At 37.6% G+C, this 18,044-nt stretch overlaps 1 protein-coding gene across 2 annotated transcripts in view; it reads right to left on the reverse strand.

Moving 5' to 3' along the window:
• PPFIA2 (PPFI scaffold protein A2) overlaps nucleotides 1-18,044 on the reverse strand; it is a 608,376-nt gene that overhangs the window by 160,978 nt on the left and 429,354 nt on the right. The window contains exons 1-2 of one of the 2 annotated variants that reach the window (XM_075932509.1): nucleotides 9,248-9,501; nucleotides 7,211-7,327 (exon numbers count right to left, since the gene is read on the reverse strand). In XM_075932509.1, the coding sequence (XP_075788624.1) occupies nucleotides 7,211-7,285 (75 nt within the window). In that variant the 5' untranslated portion in view covers nucleotides 7,286-7,327; nucleotides 9,248-9,501. Of the gene's footprint in view, nucleotides 1-7,210; nucleotides 7,328-9,247; nucleotides 9,502-18,044 lie in introns of those variants that run through there. The other variant, XM_075932507.1, reaches the window with a different exon arrangement.

Here is an 18,044-nt window from a genome sequence, read left to right on the forward strand (position 1 = left end):
GGGGTAGTTTTAGAAAGTAAAATTAAAAAAAAAGAACAAGTTAAAAATCACCTAGAAAAGTTAGATGCCTGCAAGTCACCAGGGCCTGATGAAATGCATCCTAGAACACTCAAGGAGCTGATAGAGGAGGTAACTGAGCCTCTAGCTATCATCTTTGGAAAATCATGGGAGACAGGAGAGAGTCCAGAGGACTGGAAAAGGGCAAATATAGTGCCCATCTATAAAAAGAGAAATAAGAATAACCCAGGAAACTACAGACCAGTTAGTTTAACTTCTGTGCCAGGGAAGATAATGGAGCAAGTAATTAAGGAAATCATCTGTAAACACTTGGAAAGTGGCAAGGTGATAGGAAACAGCCAGCATGGATTTGTAAAGAGCAAATCATGTCAAACCAATTTGATAGCTTTCTTTGATAGGATAACGAGTCTTGTCAATAAGGGAGAAGCGGTGGATGTGGTATACTTAGACTTTAGTAAGGCATTTGATATGGTATCACATGATATTCTTATCAATAAATGAGGTAATTACAACTTAGATGGGGCTACTATAAGGTGGGTGAATAACTGGCTGGATAACCATACTCAGAGAGTAGTTATTAATGGTTCACAATCCTGCTGGAAAGGCATAGCAAGTGGGGTTCCGCAGGGGTCTGTTTTGGGACTGGCTCTGTTCAATAGCTTCATCAACGATTTAGATATTGGTATAGAAAGTATGCTTATTAAGTTTGCAGATGATACCAAGCTGGGAGGGGTTGCGACGGTTCTGGAGGATAGGGTCATAATTCAAAATGATCTGGACAAATTGGAGAAATGGTCTGAGGTAAATAGGATGAAGTTTAATAAAAACAAATGTAAAGTGCTCCACTTAGGAAGGAACAATCAATTTCATACATACAGAATGGGAAGCGATTGTCTGGGAAGGAGTATGGCAGAAAGGGATCTAGGGGTTATAGTGGACCACAAGTTGAATATGAGTCAGCAATGTGATGCTTGCAAAAAAAGCAAACATGATTCTGGGATGCATTAACAGGTATGTTGTGAGCAAGACATGAGAAGTAATTCTTCTGCTCCACTCTGCGCTGGTTAAGCCTCAATTGGAGTATTGTGTTCAATTCTCGGCACCGCATTTCAAGAAAGATGTGGAGAAATTGGAGAGGGTCCAGAGAAGAGCAACGAGAACGATTAAAGGTCTAGAGAACATGACCTATGAGGGAAGGCTAAAGGAATTAGGTTTGTTTAGTTTAGAAAAGAGAAGATTGAGGGGGCACATGACAGCAGTTTTCAGTTACCTAAGAGGGTGTCATAAGGAGGAGGGAGAAAATTTGTTCATCTTGGCCTCTGGGGATAGAACAAGAAGCAATGGGCTTAAACTGCAGCAAGGGAGGTTTAGGTTGGACATTAGGAAAAAGTTCCTGTCAGGGTAGTCAAACACTGGAATAAATTGCCCAGGTAGGTTGTGGAATCTCCATCTGTGGAGATATTTAAGAGTAGGTTAGATAAATGTCTATCGGGGATGGTCTAGACAGTATTTGGTCCTGCCATGAGGGCAGGGGACTGGACTCGATGACCTCTCGAGGTCCCTTCCAGACCTAGTATTCTGTGATTCTGATATGCTGCTAGCTAAAGTCAAAGAAGCATAGCTCGCAACACAGCAAAAGAGCAGATAGGAAAAAAGATGCATGAATAAAATTTGCAAACGAAGAACTCTTAGGCCCATACCAGTGAAAGAGTGCTTAGGTAGCTGCATTAAGCTCTCCTGTTAACATAGTGAAACCATATCAACAAGTTCAAGCTATGTTGGTATGAGAGTGAGTTTCCTGCGAACATGGTGCTGTGCACATGAGAGCTTACGCTGGCAAAAATTATGTCACCCGGGGGGTGCTTTATTCACATTCCTGAGTGACAAAAATTTGGCCAGCATAAGTGCTAGTGTAAATATGACCTTAATGGAGTTTTCCAAGTTGCAGAATCCCAATGTGTAATCAGAACTCTGGGGTGGCCAGGAACAACAAAAGTGATGTTAGCAAAGTTCAAAAATCAGGCAGATGCCACTGTCAACATGTTAAAGAAACCTCTTGAATATATTAATCCCCAAATTTCCCTTTAATTTTACTTCACATACAAACACTAATGTTACTGCACTCCTTCTGATAGTGTTGTCAAAATATATCTGATGCCCACAGCTAAGAAAGAACATGATATTTTAAAAACTGGGATTAATATATCTGGAATAAGGTATAAGTGTCCTATAGCAGATGTATAGTTTTCTCACTGATTTTGAAATGACTTTATTTGCACCGGATTAAACGTCTGAAATGTGGAGAAATCTGGTTAAAGGGAAAAATTCTACTCTTCAGCTGAATGTGAACACCAGATATAGTATGAATAAGCATTTGACCATAGTTGTTCAGAGAATATATACAACACTGATTTGCTCTGAAAAAGTTGGCATACAGTTTCTCTCAAGTGAATAGGGCTTGTCAACATACAAAAGTTATAGCATAGTAACTATACCAGCATAGTAATAGTTATACAACTCCCTCATGTACATTCAGCTATACTTTCTATAGTAAATATGAATAAGTTAGAATTGCTTGTTTCCCTACAGCAATAATGTATAACCCCTCAAAATTTTCAAGGATGTTGTGACATTGGCAGCATGATTCCCCCTCCCCCAGAATATGTCACTCAAATTGAAGTTACCAATGATCAAACAACAGTGAAGCCACATATACTGTGTGGGGAAGGGAGGATTGGGAGGGGGGATGATGAGAGAGAGAAACTGATGTGTCAAGGGGTGGGAGACTTACAAAGATTTGACGATTTGATTTAGGGGTGAATGAAATCATTTTGTCTAATTTCAAACCACTTGTACAAAAACAAGGTAGAAATGTGACTCATATTCTCCAGTTTATGTTTAACTATGAATATGGTTACAGTAATAGTAGAGGAAAAATATGAAAATGGGTTGGTGAGTGGGAAGAATGAATAACAAATATAATACAATTGTGAAAAATATCAAAGAGGAGGAGAGAAAAATTCTAATAAATTAAAACAGTAACTACTATATAGAGACTGCTCAGTTTTTAAGAGCCTAGGTTTTGGGGCAGCAACCAATTATTTTAATATTTGTGTGATCAAGTTATCCAGTCAATACAAGAACAATACAGCCCTACTTTACTGGACTGGACACTAGTTAGATCTAGTAAGCACCACTGAAGATTACTTGACTGCAATGTCATATGAAAAATTATTGCTATTTTATAAAAAAAAAGGAGCACTGTTCTGGATTATCCCCTACCACATATTTGACATCAAACTATTGCTTGAGACTGAAACTTTCTCTTAAAAAAGACTCTAGCTCTTTCCCTTGCATATGTAGACAGCAGAATGTAAAACTATTTGCTACTTTCTATTTTCTATTTTAAGAAACAACACTTCTAGCAACACTTATTTTAGCAACACTTAAAATCAGCAAAGGCACATAAGAATAGCTGTACTAAATCAGATCTGTGGTTCATTTAACCCAATATTGTGCCTACAATGATTTTTTGACAGAAAATGCAGTTTCTACATCACAAAAATTATAATTTTGCTAAAACAGATTGATTCCCCCTCCCATTTCAAGTTACTGCAAAATAAAACTGCAAGCTCGTAGGATGTCAGAATACATCATGTAAGTCCAAAGATAAAGTCCAGCCAGGGAGCCCAGCTCAAAGAGGGAATCTGGGACACGGGCCATCCAATCAACAACTCCAATAAAACACTGATGCATTTTAATCACTGTTTGACTTGAAATATTTCAGTTTGGTTTCATTTGAATCAAGCTAGAAACCGTCCATATAAGGAATCTTTTCAGAAAATTTTCATTCAATGAAAATAATCTTTATTTTCACTTTTGTCCCAATTTGATGTGAACACAAATGCTGAAATGTTGGCATTTTGTGCAGAATGGAAGTTCCAATTTTTTTGCTGATCTCTACTTCCAAGCATGGAGATAGCACAGCTCAAAACAGAAGAGATGACTGGCAAAGGAAGCAGGGAATGTGATGCTTTCAACTCACTAGGAGAAATATGTTTTAGTGTTCTTGGTGAGTCATGCCATTCACTAGCTTGACAAATAGAGCATATATTTCTCATCTAACAAGATGTTATACGAAATGAGGGAATAGATTACTAGCTTTTATTTACAATATGCCTGATTACATAAACAAATAAAGATGCATGCACAGTGTAAAAAACTCTAATTACTATTAATTCAACTTCTGAAAATGGAATTTTCAGGGTACAAAGTAAATACAACTAATGCAAGTTAAATGTTTGCATACAGAATGCCAATAAAGACATAAAGTGATTAGTGTTTCTTTGTTGTAAGTAGAATTTATATCACCATTCACCACACCACTAAACAAAAATGCAAAATCAGAGAACAACAATTCTGCTCATGTCAGCAATGTGCAAAACTGCATATTATATTTGCTTGTTACTTTACTATCCTGGTTCATAGTAAAATAGTTTCCTTGATGGCTAAATAAAATCTTGTTCTAAATTTCTCATGTTTTCCCTCTCTATAACCTCAAACACACATCTTTTGCCCAAATTCCATACCTGTGGTTATCTCATTGCTGTGATACACTAACTGGTGGAAGGGCTGGACCTAAATTTCCTCCTCTTCCTCACTCGGGGTTATCTGAAGAGTATTGCTTCCTTCACTCTCTCCTCCATACTGGTTACCCAAAATGAAGAAGCACACTTTCCTCCTAGCTATTAGAGGTTACTTCTACTTATCCTCTTGTAGGATATTTTGGCAATTGCTTTTCCAAACACACTTTCTAGGAGAAGGAGAAATTCTTTTCTATTCCTTAGGTTCTAGATGTCCCACTCAGTGTTCTGGCTTATACTTGAAGAGCACCAAGCAGCAGGACCTAAAAGTGTGGGTCAGTTATGATGTGCCAACAGTATGAGAACAGATTTACCACAAACTGCCCCCTCATCCTTCTGCACAATACTCTATCCATTGCACCAGGTGTACTTAAGTAGAGTACATCTGTCAATCCTTTGTCTATTTAAACACAAATTATTTCTTATAACCAGAGCTTTTAGGTAGACAATCTTATTCAGAGTGTTCAAACTGAAAAACCTTATACCTTGTTCTTTGTATGTAACTAGACTGTAACTGAGATAGAGGAGGAGGAGAGGTAGCTGAACATCTTTTAGAGGAGCCCTAGGTTGACCCTTGGAAATTATTTTGAAAATTAGCAATACTTGGTGCAAAGGCAAATATTGTAATTTTTACAACTCTTTTCATGAGGCCCAGAAAAGTGTGTTTTCTGGCACAGACTGCACAGGGGGGTGAACTACACCAGAAACAGGGAAATAAAATCACAAAATATTTCCCTTCAATTCAATAAAGGCTGGTTCCCAGGAACCTCTTCAGCGGAACAACTGATGTTACTGAGGAGTGAGGGCAGCCTCATAATTCTATAGGAATATGCTTGTACCTCACCTTGGGGCTAAATCTTACAGGCTGAGATCCACTCCAATCAAGAAACAATAATGAATAATGAGAATAATAATAGACTAGAGCAGGAGTGGCCAAATGTACTGACCCTCTGAATTGCATTCAATAATTCTCAGAAATTTGAGAGCCAGGATGTGCTTGTTGGGACTTGAGTCTTGCTTCTGCTTACGCCACCCCAGTAGATGCACCCTATGGGGAAGAAGCCCCAAGACCTGCCTCCCCACTGGGTAGAAGTCAGGGGTGAGACGTGTGGGAGATCATATACCCATCCCTGAATTGTGGCAGGGATACCTATTGAGCTGCAGGGAGGGGCTGCTGTGGGTAAGAGTGGAGACATGCCTAGGAAGCATGACTCAAGCTGTTGGTGGGTGAACCTTCAAACTGTGTCCCTCACACTCAGTCAGACATTCTTAGCCCCATTATCCTGCCTCAAGGCAGAAGTCCTAACTCTGCCTCCCCCAAAAGTATGGTAGGTAGAGAGAATTTGAAAGCTGCACTTGATTTGTAAAAGAACTGTTTGCAGCTTGTGAAGCTGTTTGGCCACTCCTGGATGATAGTATGAGTTTATTAGAAGCCATTAAATGGTATTTTATTTCACTGCCTACAAGGAAATTATAGTTGCTGGCAGAATTGTGGTAGGATTTTGAGGGGCACAACATAATGGTGTGTGAGAACATCATATATAGGTTATAATTAAATACCTAATTCAAATCTGAATCACAGGCAAGTATCTGTCTCAAGGTAGAAGTCCTTATTTTGACAAGCACCCTCGAAGTTTTCTAAGACCACAGGCACAATTAGGCATCTAGAAATCTAAGTCCCATAAACTGCAATCATAAACATGGAAGTTCAATGAGTTCTCTTTAAATATCAATCTCTATATAATAAGCAGAATTTTGAGGAGACTTCAGTTAGCATCACAGAGCAGCAAACACCAGTGACCTAAGCAAAGGACTGAGATCTGAACTTGCTTTCAGATAAACCACCTCTACAGCCTTTGGCATAACACTCTTTCTAATTGCACCAATTTCTCCATATGAGGCATGAGGACAACAACACTTACTGACCTCCCAAACATATCATGGAAATTAGTTTACTGTTTATAAAGCATTTTGAACATGTGAACCAGTATATAATGCTAAGCACTATTGGTATTATTTAGTAGAAGTTTTTAGGTTGATTATGAGCATAAGGGAAGGTTTGGAAGTGGACAATCAGGCAAGCATTCCAACAGAAAGAGTGAAGAAGAAGATCCACAAGTATTACGGCAGGGGGAAAAAAGAGTTTCTGGAAAAGAACAATGTTCTTTTGGTTTATTAGTTAATAGATCTACAAGTTCTCCCTTCTACCAGTGGAAGGTTTTAATGGAATCTTTTGGAATTTCCAATAGAGAGGTCGTTCAGGGTGTTCATTGCCATCATTGTGCTCCCCTGAGTTTCTATGTATAGGGAAACACTTATATCTCCAGATGGGGCTACATAAAAGACATACTGGAAGAGGCCCAAGTGTTCTGCTCATTTTCTGGGTTGTGACAGCTTTCTCTGGCATCTGTTTGGGACTTTCTACTGCTTGGGTCCTGGGTTTGCTTGATAGAACAGAACCGGATCCTATATCTGATTATTATGTCAGTTTTAGTGTCAATATTTCTCTCTGCCATAACACTCTAAGAAAAAAGCCTATTGTTTTATACCTTTTCATGTACCTTTTGCCCTGACTCCATCCCTTCGATATGTTCTGATTCCGCAGGCCCTTCTCCAGATGCCATTTTCCTTTGAATGTGTGCATTTTGTTCACGTAAAGCTACAATCTGTAAATGAGAAGAAAAATAAATGGTTAATGCTACAGAAATCACAAAGCAGGTAAGCATGAAAGATTCAGGTCTTGATCCAGTCCTCTTAGACTGAAAGAGTCCTCTACCTGGCTTCAACTGAAGATTTGGGGCATTCATCTGTAAGGAATTTATAACAAAAATACTATTGTCCTTAATAAATAATAAAAAGTATTAGGACATAAACTTATTAAAATGATGTTTAAATAATATTGAGCATATGACATGAATTAATAAATGGTAGCCAAAGCAATATTAAGGCTTGCTCATTCATTTTTAACCTCACCTAGTGTTTGTGTATTTTTCATTTATTATTAGTTAGAAATATGAAAGACATATTAGATCACTGAGTTCACTTCCCTACATGGAGAAGGTACAGTACACCATAAAGGACAAAACAGATATTAAGCTGACACTACAAAAGGCTAAGAAGAAATAAGTCATTCAGCAAAATGATGTGTCTACATATGAATTTCATAACTTTGAGTGATTATGACATATGCTTATAAAAGTAGTTTATGATGTGAAAATCAACTATGCAAAAATGGCAACATCTTACTCAACAAATATACATCCTGGTTGAAAACACTACTTTACTGGTTAAATTACATTTGCTTATCTTTAGTTTTAATTTTAATTTATTTCTACTCTTGTTAGTACGAAAAGGACAACAAGTTTTTTTGAGAGGAAACTGGATTCCCTTTTGTCCTGCATATGACCATCAGAATTGTTAATAAGCTTCACTCACAGAATCTTTGTTACTGAAGATGATCATAGAATCATAGAAATGTAGGATACAAGGCAGGACCAAGTATACAGGCAATCTTTTATTTAAAACAATGGGGATTCTTCCCTCCTTTGAAAGCCCATTATGGTACTTAACTATGCTGTATCTTATCTTACCTACTTCTTTGATACCTGATATCTATATATATATTATACAAAATTAAGCCTGCATAATATAGATACTGGAGACATGTATGTTGTGTAAGCTCCAAGATGGATAGAATGCAATTTAATAATTTCACCATACAAATGTACATTAATGCAACGCATTTTAACTGCACTTTATTGTCTTTCAAAACTATAAAACATTCTTTCACTTCAGAAATAAGACCTTCTAGATAGTAGATAAAATACATGTCTCTTTCTCTACAGATTAAAAATCTAGCCCTCAAAATCTTTCCCTGAGTTGCTCTTGAAGACAATAGTTTCCTCTTTAGCATATTTATAAATTTTTCAACCTATATCACAGTTAGACATTTAAGTATGAATCTAATCCAGAATGTAAAATTATAGAGTTGCTTGTTTCCTCATGGTTAGGGTTGAAAATAGCTTTCCATCCCAAGCCGAAGACCGGCCCCCAGCCAACTTTGCCAAACTACATCAATCCACCTGAAATGTCACAAATGTGATCCTATATCTAAGCAGAACTTTTCTGGAACATTTGTGGCAAATCATACAGACAAGCTGTGTATAATAAATAATAAACAACAATAAATTTTCCATCTTAACTTTGAAATTTTCTTGGGGCACCCAGAACTATGGATTTTGTTACCACTTCACTTTGGAAAAGAGACATGGTGAAGCTAAACTGAATGAAAGCTTCCTGTCATGCCACTCTGGTAGCCCCCCAACAAATCTCTCAGAGCAATGATCAGGTCCAACTACCTCCAAAGACAGCAGCCTACTTGATTCAAGTAATAATTCATGCTGGTTCATGTTCCAGCATTGAAATCAGTTTATGATAAAACAAAGTGAATTTGATTAATACTGTACACAGATTCAAGTGATAGTGGAAACAGATGTAGTTAGAAATAAACAAAAGTATAACTTGCTTCTACAAGACTAAAAATAACGTCAGCAATCTAAAATCTTTGTCTAATTTAAGTTTCTCACCTATTACCATCTCCCAGTGCCTTCAGTCCTGTGGGCCATAATCCAGCTTTCATTGGCATAAAAAGCACTCTCCTTTTTGCTCTCTGAATGATGGTCTATCATGGAGTTCCCTTTTTCCTCCTTAAGTCCAGAAACCCTTTGAATTATATCTCTTTGAAGTGTACCCCAAAGTCTTCTGTTTGTTCTTTAGCATGCCAATGCCATATTATCTCTCTCATTCTCCTTTTAACTTGTCTTTCCTGTGGAGTTAATATGCAAATGAAGCTTGCTATATGTTGACTTACACAATTCTGATTTACATCGGAAACCCAGGTAGACAGGTAAATCAACATTCCTTTGTCTGGGAAAGAAATTGGTTATCTACCTGCCCAGCTCACGTAGTTTACACATATTTTTAGTACACACATATTATTGAATAATGTCAGTAAATACATCTTGCAATGCTTACGATGATCAGTATGATATAAGCTTTCATTTGATATCCTACACAACTTATTTTTACAGATAAATACTATAGCAACTAAGGTCATCCCTAGAGGAGTTCAGGGATTGGGATAAACTCCCCTCACTGCCGGCTCCACCCCTAACCTGCCTCTTCCTGCCTCTGCTTTGTCCCCCCTCTACCCCCACTTTGCCTCTTCCCTCAAGCATCCACTCTGCCTCTTCCCACCCCTGCTCCACCACTTTCTCAACCTGCCAAGCAATGACAGGAACTGGTGGGGCAGAGCGGAGCAGCTCTGGGGTTGCTGCCACAGGCCCTGTGCCCCCTGAAGTTACAGACCTTCCAAAGCAACCACCCCGAATCATCCAATGGATAGTACTGTATATCTTATATTGAGTTTAGGGTGCTGTGTTAGATGTACCCTAAGGTGCGACAGGACTATTGGGCTTTTAACAGTTTTTTAGTTACAGACTAACATAGTTATCCCTCTGAGACTTATTGACACACTGCTTGATGTCTCAGGAATCTTGATTTCCAAGTTTCCCCTTCACCTGTGCCGTCACTTATTTGTGACTTGCAATGGACAATTTTCTAGTATTGGAATTCTAGGCATTCCCACCAACATGGAGTCTGAACAAGGATTAGTATTAGGCCTTCTCTTTTGGCCCTCTTTTTCCCCCCTTGTACTTTCCTCTGTACTTGTTATTGCCCTTTTGAACTCTGCCTTGTGACACATTTGTATTTAGATGTTGTATAGATCAGCTTCACTCTCACTTTTTAGCTGTCTCAGATTCATAATTCCTATATATGACATAAGCCTGGGCCTGTCGATGGGAGCAGGCAAAGGTGGGAGTTGCCCTGGGGCCCGGTGATTCAAAGGGACCAAGGGCTTCCGGCTGCTGCTGCTGCCAGGCCCGACCTTAGGGCAAGGCAGTTGCCTTAGGCCCCACGCCTTCAGGGCCCTGCACTGCCTGGCACCCACCACCCTGGCTGCTTGATTGCTGCCCTGGCTGGGAGCCACCTGGCCATGTGGTGCAGCCAACCACAACATGCAACCTTGGGCTCCACAAACTGTTTGCCCGGACCTGGCTGCTGCTACTACAGCAAAAGTGAAGCCAGTACCCTGGGCCTTTTTAATCACTGCTGGAGCACTGTGCCATGCGCTCCAGGTGGCTTTAAGGGCTAGGGGTGGCCCATTACCACACTCTGGGCAGTACTGAGGGCTGCCTGGGGCCTGGCATATTTCACTCCAGGCTGACTACTCTTGCCATTCTGCCTGAGGCTCCATCCCTTCTGGAAGCAGGAACCAACCCCATCACCACCTTGCTCAGGAGCCCACAGAGACTGTTGGTGCCCCTGCATAAGTCCATTCAGTACAATATACTCAAACTAATTATTCTGCAAATTTGCAAATAAACAGAACTTAAGCACTTCTACCCCTGTTCAATTGAGACATTCACTTTTGCTGCTGGGAGTTTTGCTTTTGCTTCCTCTAATTCTTCTGTCTGCCATCTCTGTACACATGCACAGAGCCATATGCGGATACAAAATTTGTATCTGCATTCAATCCATGATCCGCACATATGGACCGTGAATACAAAACAGATATACATACATTTGCAAAACACTAGATATAAAATTTGGATCTGCATCCATCTGTGATCTGTAAACATGGTCCATAGATATATGCAGATATAAAGCAGATATCTACAGATTTGTGAGACTCTACATATACCAACCTTATAATCTCAAAAACATCTGAACCACTCCTCTGAAAATAACCTTATTCATGACTCAATTTCCTTGTTTTGTCTACAAAGTCCTTTCTTTATGGTTTCCCTAAGGCCCAACCTTCTAATTTTCAATCATTATACACTGTGATGATCTGACAGTCAGGGTCCAGGGTCCCAAAAAGAGAACAGACTGTTTAAATCTGCAGAATGAATAGTTAATCCAATTGATTGCATACTATATTGAAGAGGGTTTTTTAAGAAAGTGTGTAATGTTCTGAATTTGGAGGTTATTCTGAGATACACATACACATTGTGGTTATAAGTCTGTGTACTTGTGTATATAGAAAACTGGGCTCATAGTCTACACCACAAATTCAACCAAATCACGCAGCAGGATAGTGAGTAAACAAGTGGGGAGATGAACCTCCCCAAACCAGGTGTTTATGCAAAACTCATTTCAAGTAAGCATTGTAACCTCACCACATATCACATTCAACATAGGACACAGTTAACACTACATTGACCATTCTCCAGCCCAGGAAAAGACATTGTTAGACCACTGGGGTTAATTGAGAAGACAATGACACATCCAAACTAACAAGTCAAGAGAGAATGTCTCCGCTCTCAATAAACTAAGTCTTCATAGACTAAGAGACAGAAAAAGGAAAATAGCTTTCCAAAACAGTTTTAAGGTTGAGGGTTTTTTTTTTTTTTTTTTTATCAAGCCCTTGAGGGAGAGTGTCATAGCAGGAGGCTGTCCATGAACATTGTATCCTTCCTATAGCTAGGGGGTATGCAGACAAACTATGTTAAAGCAACAGATAACTTGTATTAGATGATTTTATTTAATGTGAAAGTGTAAAATCTGTGGTTGTGTTTTTATGTTTTTTTTATGTATATGGTTGGTTCCACTGTTTTATATTTCAACCTGTGGTTTCTCTATTAAATTTCTTGTTTATTTTTAATCTAAGCAGATCTTTGATGTATGGAGTGCATATGTGCCAAAGCAAGCTGGTGTCTCTGGGGCTAGTTTCATATCTTTGGTGATGACAAACCAGAGGGGAAAATCTGAGTATGCAATAATTCAGAATCCAGGAAGGGTGTAGGGAGACTTTGGACTGGAAGGATTGTTGGTGTCATAATGCAGAGAGTAACTAGGCTGGTGAGAGCTTATGCTGGTTGGCATAAGCTCTGGTGTCAAGAGTCTAAATCATAGCTGCAAAGCACAAAGCCCCCCCAAAGTTAAAGGACATACAGTAACAGAATCCCTCACTGGTCAGGGGGGGTTTCAGAATGTCACATCTCCTGAATCGGGAACACAGCCCCATCATTCCACCCTCCCCCGATACAGTCAGTCCAAAATTCTGAACTGACAATCTGTCCACTTCAGAACCCAGGACCAAACATGACTGCAAATTAGAGATGAGTGAATATCACAAAACATTTTTATGAATGTACTTCTATAGAGTTGCTTTACAGGATTTGCACATTTTTATGCTCTCTTTCTATGCATATTTTAGGAAAATGTTTACTATTATTATTGTTGCAGTTATGTCCAACAGTCTCTGCACTGAAAGTGCATACAATCCAAAAGAGAGAAAGCAAAGGTATGCAACAAAGAAGCCATGAAATCAAGATGACAATCTCTTATTAAGTTCAAGTTTATTTGTTGATTTTGGTCAAATACACTGCCTGAAATTCTGGCTCCCTGAATGTCACTGCAAAAATCACAGCAACTTCAATGAGGCCAGGATTTCAACAGTTAAATGTCCTACCCACAATCCCCCATCTTTTATTCATCTCTAGAGGAACTGTCGCCGAATGCTGATTTTTACAAAATCTGTAGAATAATGAAGGAAAACATATTTGAAATTTGAGAGTTTCTCATTGGAAATACACAAGATAATATATTTATCTAATTAGAGAGAATATATATCCAATTAGCTTGAATACAAGGAACTGCTCATAATTTTTTTAATTTCAAGAATTATTCACAGAAATTATTCAGTGAATAATTCTGAACATTTAAGAAAAAAATCACAAGCTGTTAGATAAATCATACAGAGAAAATGGATAAACTTAAAAAACAACAAATGGTCCTGCAGCACCTTAGGGACTAACAAAAAATGTAGATGGTATGAGCTTTTGTGGGCACAACTCACTTCTTTGGAACACAAAGAAAAAATGCACAAGGAATAATGGATGAACTTCAACAGATTATAGATGTGATATAAATTATTCACACAATTCCATTTATGATTTTCAGAACCTGGATGTCTTACAAGACCCTACCACATCTATCATAGTTATGAGTATTGCTATACTACAGACTGTAATCAGTGGTGAAGTGTTAGGACACTTTCATATTAAATATATTATATGAAATTACATTATTTTGTATAATGGATGAGCCTCAACCTTACTTACAGATTTAGGTAACCTTGCATTTTAAGGAAATTCAGATCCTGATCTAAAATTTGCAGATCTTTTATATTTTCATAATGGGCCAAGAAATATATCTGAAAACAGGTCCATATATATATTTAGAATATAGAGGATGTACCCAGTTACACCAATTTCAAGAAGATTACGTTTTAGATTACAAAGTATTGATCATATTAACTTAGTTTTTAATTCTCAAGCCTCGTTCCACAAATCCATCATTACAGAATGACCACAAGAACTTTCAAAAGTAAAAAATTATTACTTAGGGTATAGGCAAAGGGTTCACTTCAATATATGAAACAGGACTGTAAGAAAGGATGTTGATAATATGAGATGGCAGTAGCAGTGTTATTACAAGACGACAGCAAAAATTATGCTAGACTGTGAAACAGTGAACAAAGTATAATATTCATCTATTTATCAGGAAAAGTAATTAATATCATGATTATCCAGATATATCTACTATACAAGGACACCAAGCCCAAAAACTCCGTAGAAATTACTGTGAATAAACAGAAGATTTACAACAGACCACCAAGGCTCCCTAACTGTGCTATAAGACTTTAATAGGGAAAAGGAATAATCATAAAAACACTAAGGAATGGTAACATTTATACCATGCTGACTGAAAAAAATGAAAACCAAGTGAGCTTGCACAAACTATTGGCACAATAACATAACAGATACTGTTCCTATTGCTCCTCCTTTTACCTGATTGTAAACCAAAATAATTTTAAAACTAAAAATCCCATTTGCAATCTAGTACAAATATTCTGTTTTCGCTTACAGCACTGACAAATTAAGATTTGTGTAGAGATGAAGAGGAAAAGCAGCCACAATATCTACACTAATCCTAAGCCACAATGGAATTTAATCAGATCTCTTCTGTTTTCACCAATTCACATGGCTCTTCATTATCTCATTGTTTTAAGCTTCAGATAGTATCCGTATAATGAATATATACTACACTGTACTATAACAGTAATGTTACAGAAGGCAAACACACTAGGAAATGTGGACTAAATATATATACTCCTGTATATTTAGTACCCTCCCTTCTGAATAGCTACCTACTCTAAACCTTTTTTAAATATGCAATTATTAGATCATACAGTTTAATGTCATTAAAAAAGCTTTCTTACATCTACAGTACTTTGGTCTTGTCTCTTCACTGCTGTAAACATGTCTGTGTGTCTACAGTATGACTTTTTATAGATTTCATATGAATAGTGATTGGCTTACAGCCAGACCTTCAGTCAGAGCCCCAACATTCTTGAACTTATGATAGTTTTGCCCAGGGAGATATGTGACACTTTGGCTGATTTTCACTCTGTGTCTCAGTGTTGTGTTTTCTCTGTGTGAATGTGCTAAACAAAAGAAGACTGGCACCTTAAACCTCAAGGCAAACATACCAAACTGATTCTAACTTCTTTATTTTCTTAAGTTAACTACAAAACTGTTAAGACAATAGTACAGAAGCAACATAATACCAAAAAAAAAAAAAAAAGCCAAAAATTTAGCATATCTAGCAATCGTGATCCCATTCAAATAATGTTAAGGTTAAACCCCCTTCTGGGTTGGCGGGAAACAATTTTTTTTATTTAAATAGAAATTGTGACAAATTTTGGTCCATCAGTACTACTAGCTCTATTCTGTACAGACCCAAAAGATAAGGATGTTTTGAGGCTAAAGCACAGGAGTTAGAATTAGACGATTTGAATGCATTCACTGATGCTGCCACATTGGGTAAATCACGGACTATATACCTGTAGGCTGCGAATACTACTTCTGTGCCTGTTGTAGGGGTATTGTAAATGTTTTGACATTTTTTATTAATCATTTTTATTACTCATATTACTCATATTCATTTTTATTACTATCATATATTATTCAGCTATTATAAATTATAAATATGGTCTTCTAAGTACCCGTCTCTATCTGAACACACCAACTTGATTTGAAATCTTGACTCTTGAGGTATGATTTCTGCTATTTTTGTTTTCTGGTCATGGAAATTTAGACATTACAGGAAAAAAATAGCCTTTGTGCCATCAAGTTAGGCTATGTCTAGACTACATCCCTCTTTTGAAAGAGGGATGTAAATTAGACAGATGGAAATTGTAAATGAAGCTGGGATTTGAATTTCCCGCACTTCATTTACATAATGGCAGCCACACATTCTTTCGAAAAAGGATATTTCTAAAATGAAACCGCTGTCTAGACGTGGTTCTTTCAAAGAAAAACAACCCTTTCAAATCCCGACTTCATTTGCAATTTCGATCTGGCTAATTTACATCCCTTTCGAAAGAGGGATGTAGTCTAGACATGCCCTTAAAGATATAATGATAGTAGCCAGTAGATAGGAACCTATAGGGCATAGACAAATGTCATGCAAATAATTTCCAGTACATTTGGGATTATGCTAAGATTCTCTTATCTTCTCTAAAACATCTCTGACACTGTCACATTGGAAGCCTGTTTTGTATTGTCCCAAGTTATGTTATTTCAAGAGAAATGCTAACAATGTATTGACAGTAAGGAACCAAATTCTGTGTCAGTGGAAAAGAGACACAAAGATCTACAGAACAGGCAAAGCCATGTGCTGTAAAAGCAATGTTAAAACAAACTCAGATTCTGGTAGGCACTTTCCCACCAACTGCCATGTGCATAGGAGTCTGGGGCCATGACATAAAAATCAGTTCCCAGGTTACTTTTTGGTAAAATATTCTTTAATTTTCGGCACTAAATATATTCAGCATTCTTACATTTTTCACTATATTTCTCAGCAATAAACCAACAGTTTCTTTTTTCATATATTTATTTAATAAAAGAGAAATCATACAAATCCCATTTAGACAAACTGAATGACTATAAAGTGTATATTCAAATTTCACATTATTATTTGACTTCCAAAATGGCATGTGCTAATTATCGTATTTAGCCTTCTACCTAAGCTAAATCAAGTGCTAACTGTAATTAGTAAAATAGCTATAGCATTCATTTTTCTACTGACTTTCCTTAATGTTCTTGCAATTTAAATTACATTTAAAATCATCTACAGTAAAATATTACATTTAATCAGTCTAATTATTTTGATTCAAATTTGCTTTCCATTAAATCAGATGCATACAGTATACAGAAGAAATTTAATTAAAGTAATAAACATAGCGTACTAAAAATATAAAGGGGTCAAGTTCTATCCTCAGAGGAGTTTGGCAAATGTTTATAGCATTAGAAAACTCTTTTAGACTTGACCCTTTTTTATTTTTATTATTTTGCATTTATTATATTAATCTCTCACAGCAATTTGTAACCATTCAAATATATGTTTAGTTTTTAAACAAAGGCTCTAAACACACATGTATTATCCAGCGGGTCTCCTAAAATTGTTAAGAAACAGAATTATTGCAAGAATGTTATTGTCTTAGTGCAATACAATTGCTTTTTGCCATTAAGATATTAAAATAACCTTTCATTCCCCCCCCAAGTTCCCCCACTTTTAACCATTCCACCTGTTTCTCTAATAAATCATCATAACCTCAGCATTTAGAGTACGTCTAGACTACATGCCTCTGTTGCCAGAGGCATGTAGATTAGGCTACCAGACATAGGAAAATGAAGCGGTGATTTAAATAATCGCCGCTTCATTTAAATTTACATGGCTGCCACGCTGAGCCGACAAACAGCTGATCAGCTGTTTGTCGGCTCAGCGCGATAGTCTGGAAGTGCGGGTGTCGACATCAAAGGTATTTGTCGACCACCCAGGTAAACCTCATCCCAGGAGGCATACCCAGGTGGTCGACAAATACCTTTGAAGTTGACAACCGCGCGTCCAAACTATCGCGCTGAGCCGACAAACAGCTGATCAGCTGTTTGTCGGCTCAGCACGGCAGCCATGTAAATTTAAATGAAGTGGCAATTATTTAAATCGCCGCTTCATTTTCCTATGTCCGGTAGCCTAATCTACATGCCTCTGGCGACAGAGACATGTAGTCTAGACGTACCCTAAGAGACCCTCAACATCTAATTACAACCCTACTGATAAGTCTATTTTTATTTCATTGCAATTAGCAGTGCTAAGTCAGACTTTTATTTTTTATTCCACATTAGCAACAAAGTGTTTCCTTCTACACAGATGCTCAGGCTAAATGAAATTTCTTGTGATTATTCTGTATCA

This window comes from Pelodiscus sinensis, chromosome 1 (genome assembly GCF_049634645.1).
Source record: "Pelodiscus sinensis isolate JC-2024 chromosome 1, ASM4963464v1, whole genome shotgun sequence".
Classification (NCBI taxonomy): Eukaryota; Metazoa; Chordata; order Testudines; family Trionychidae; genus Pelodiscus; species Pelodiscus sinensis.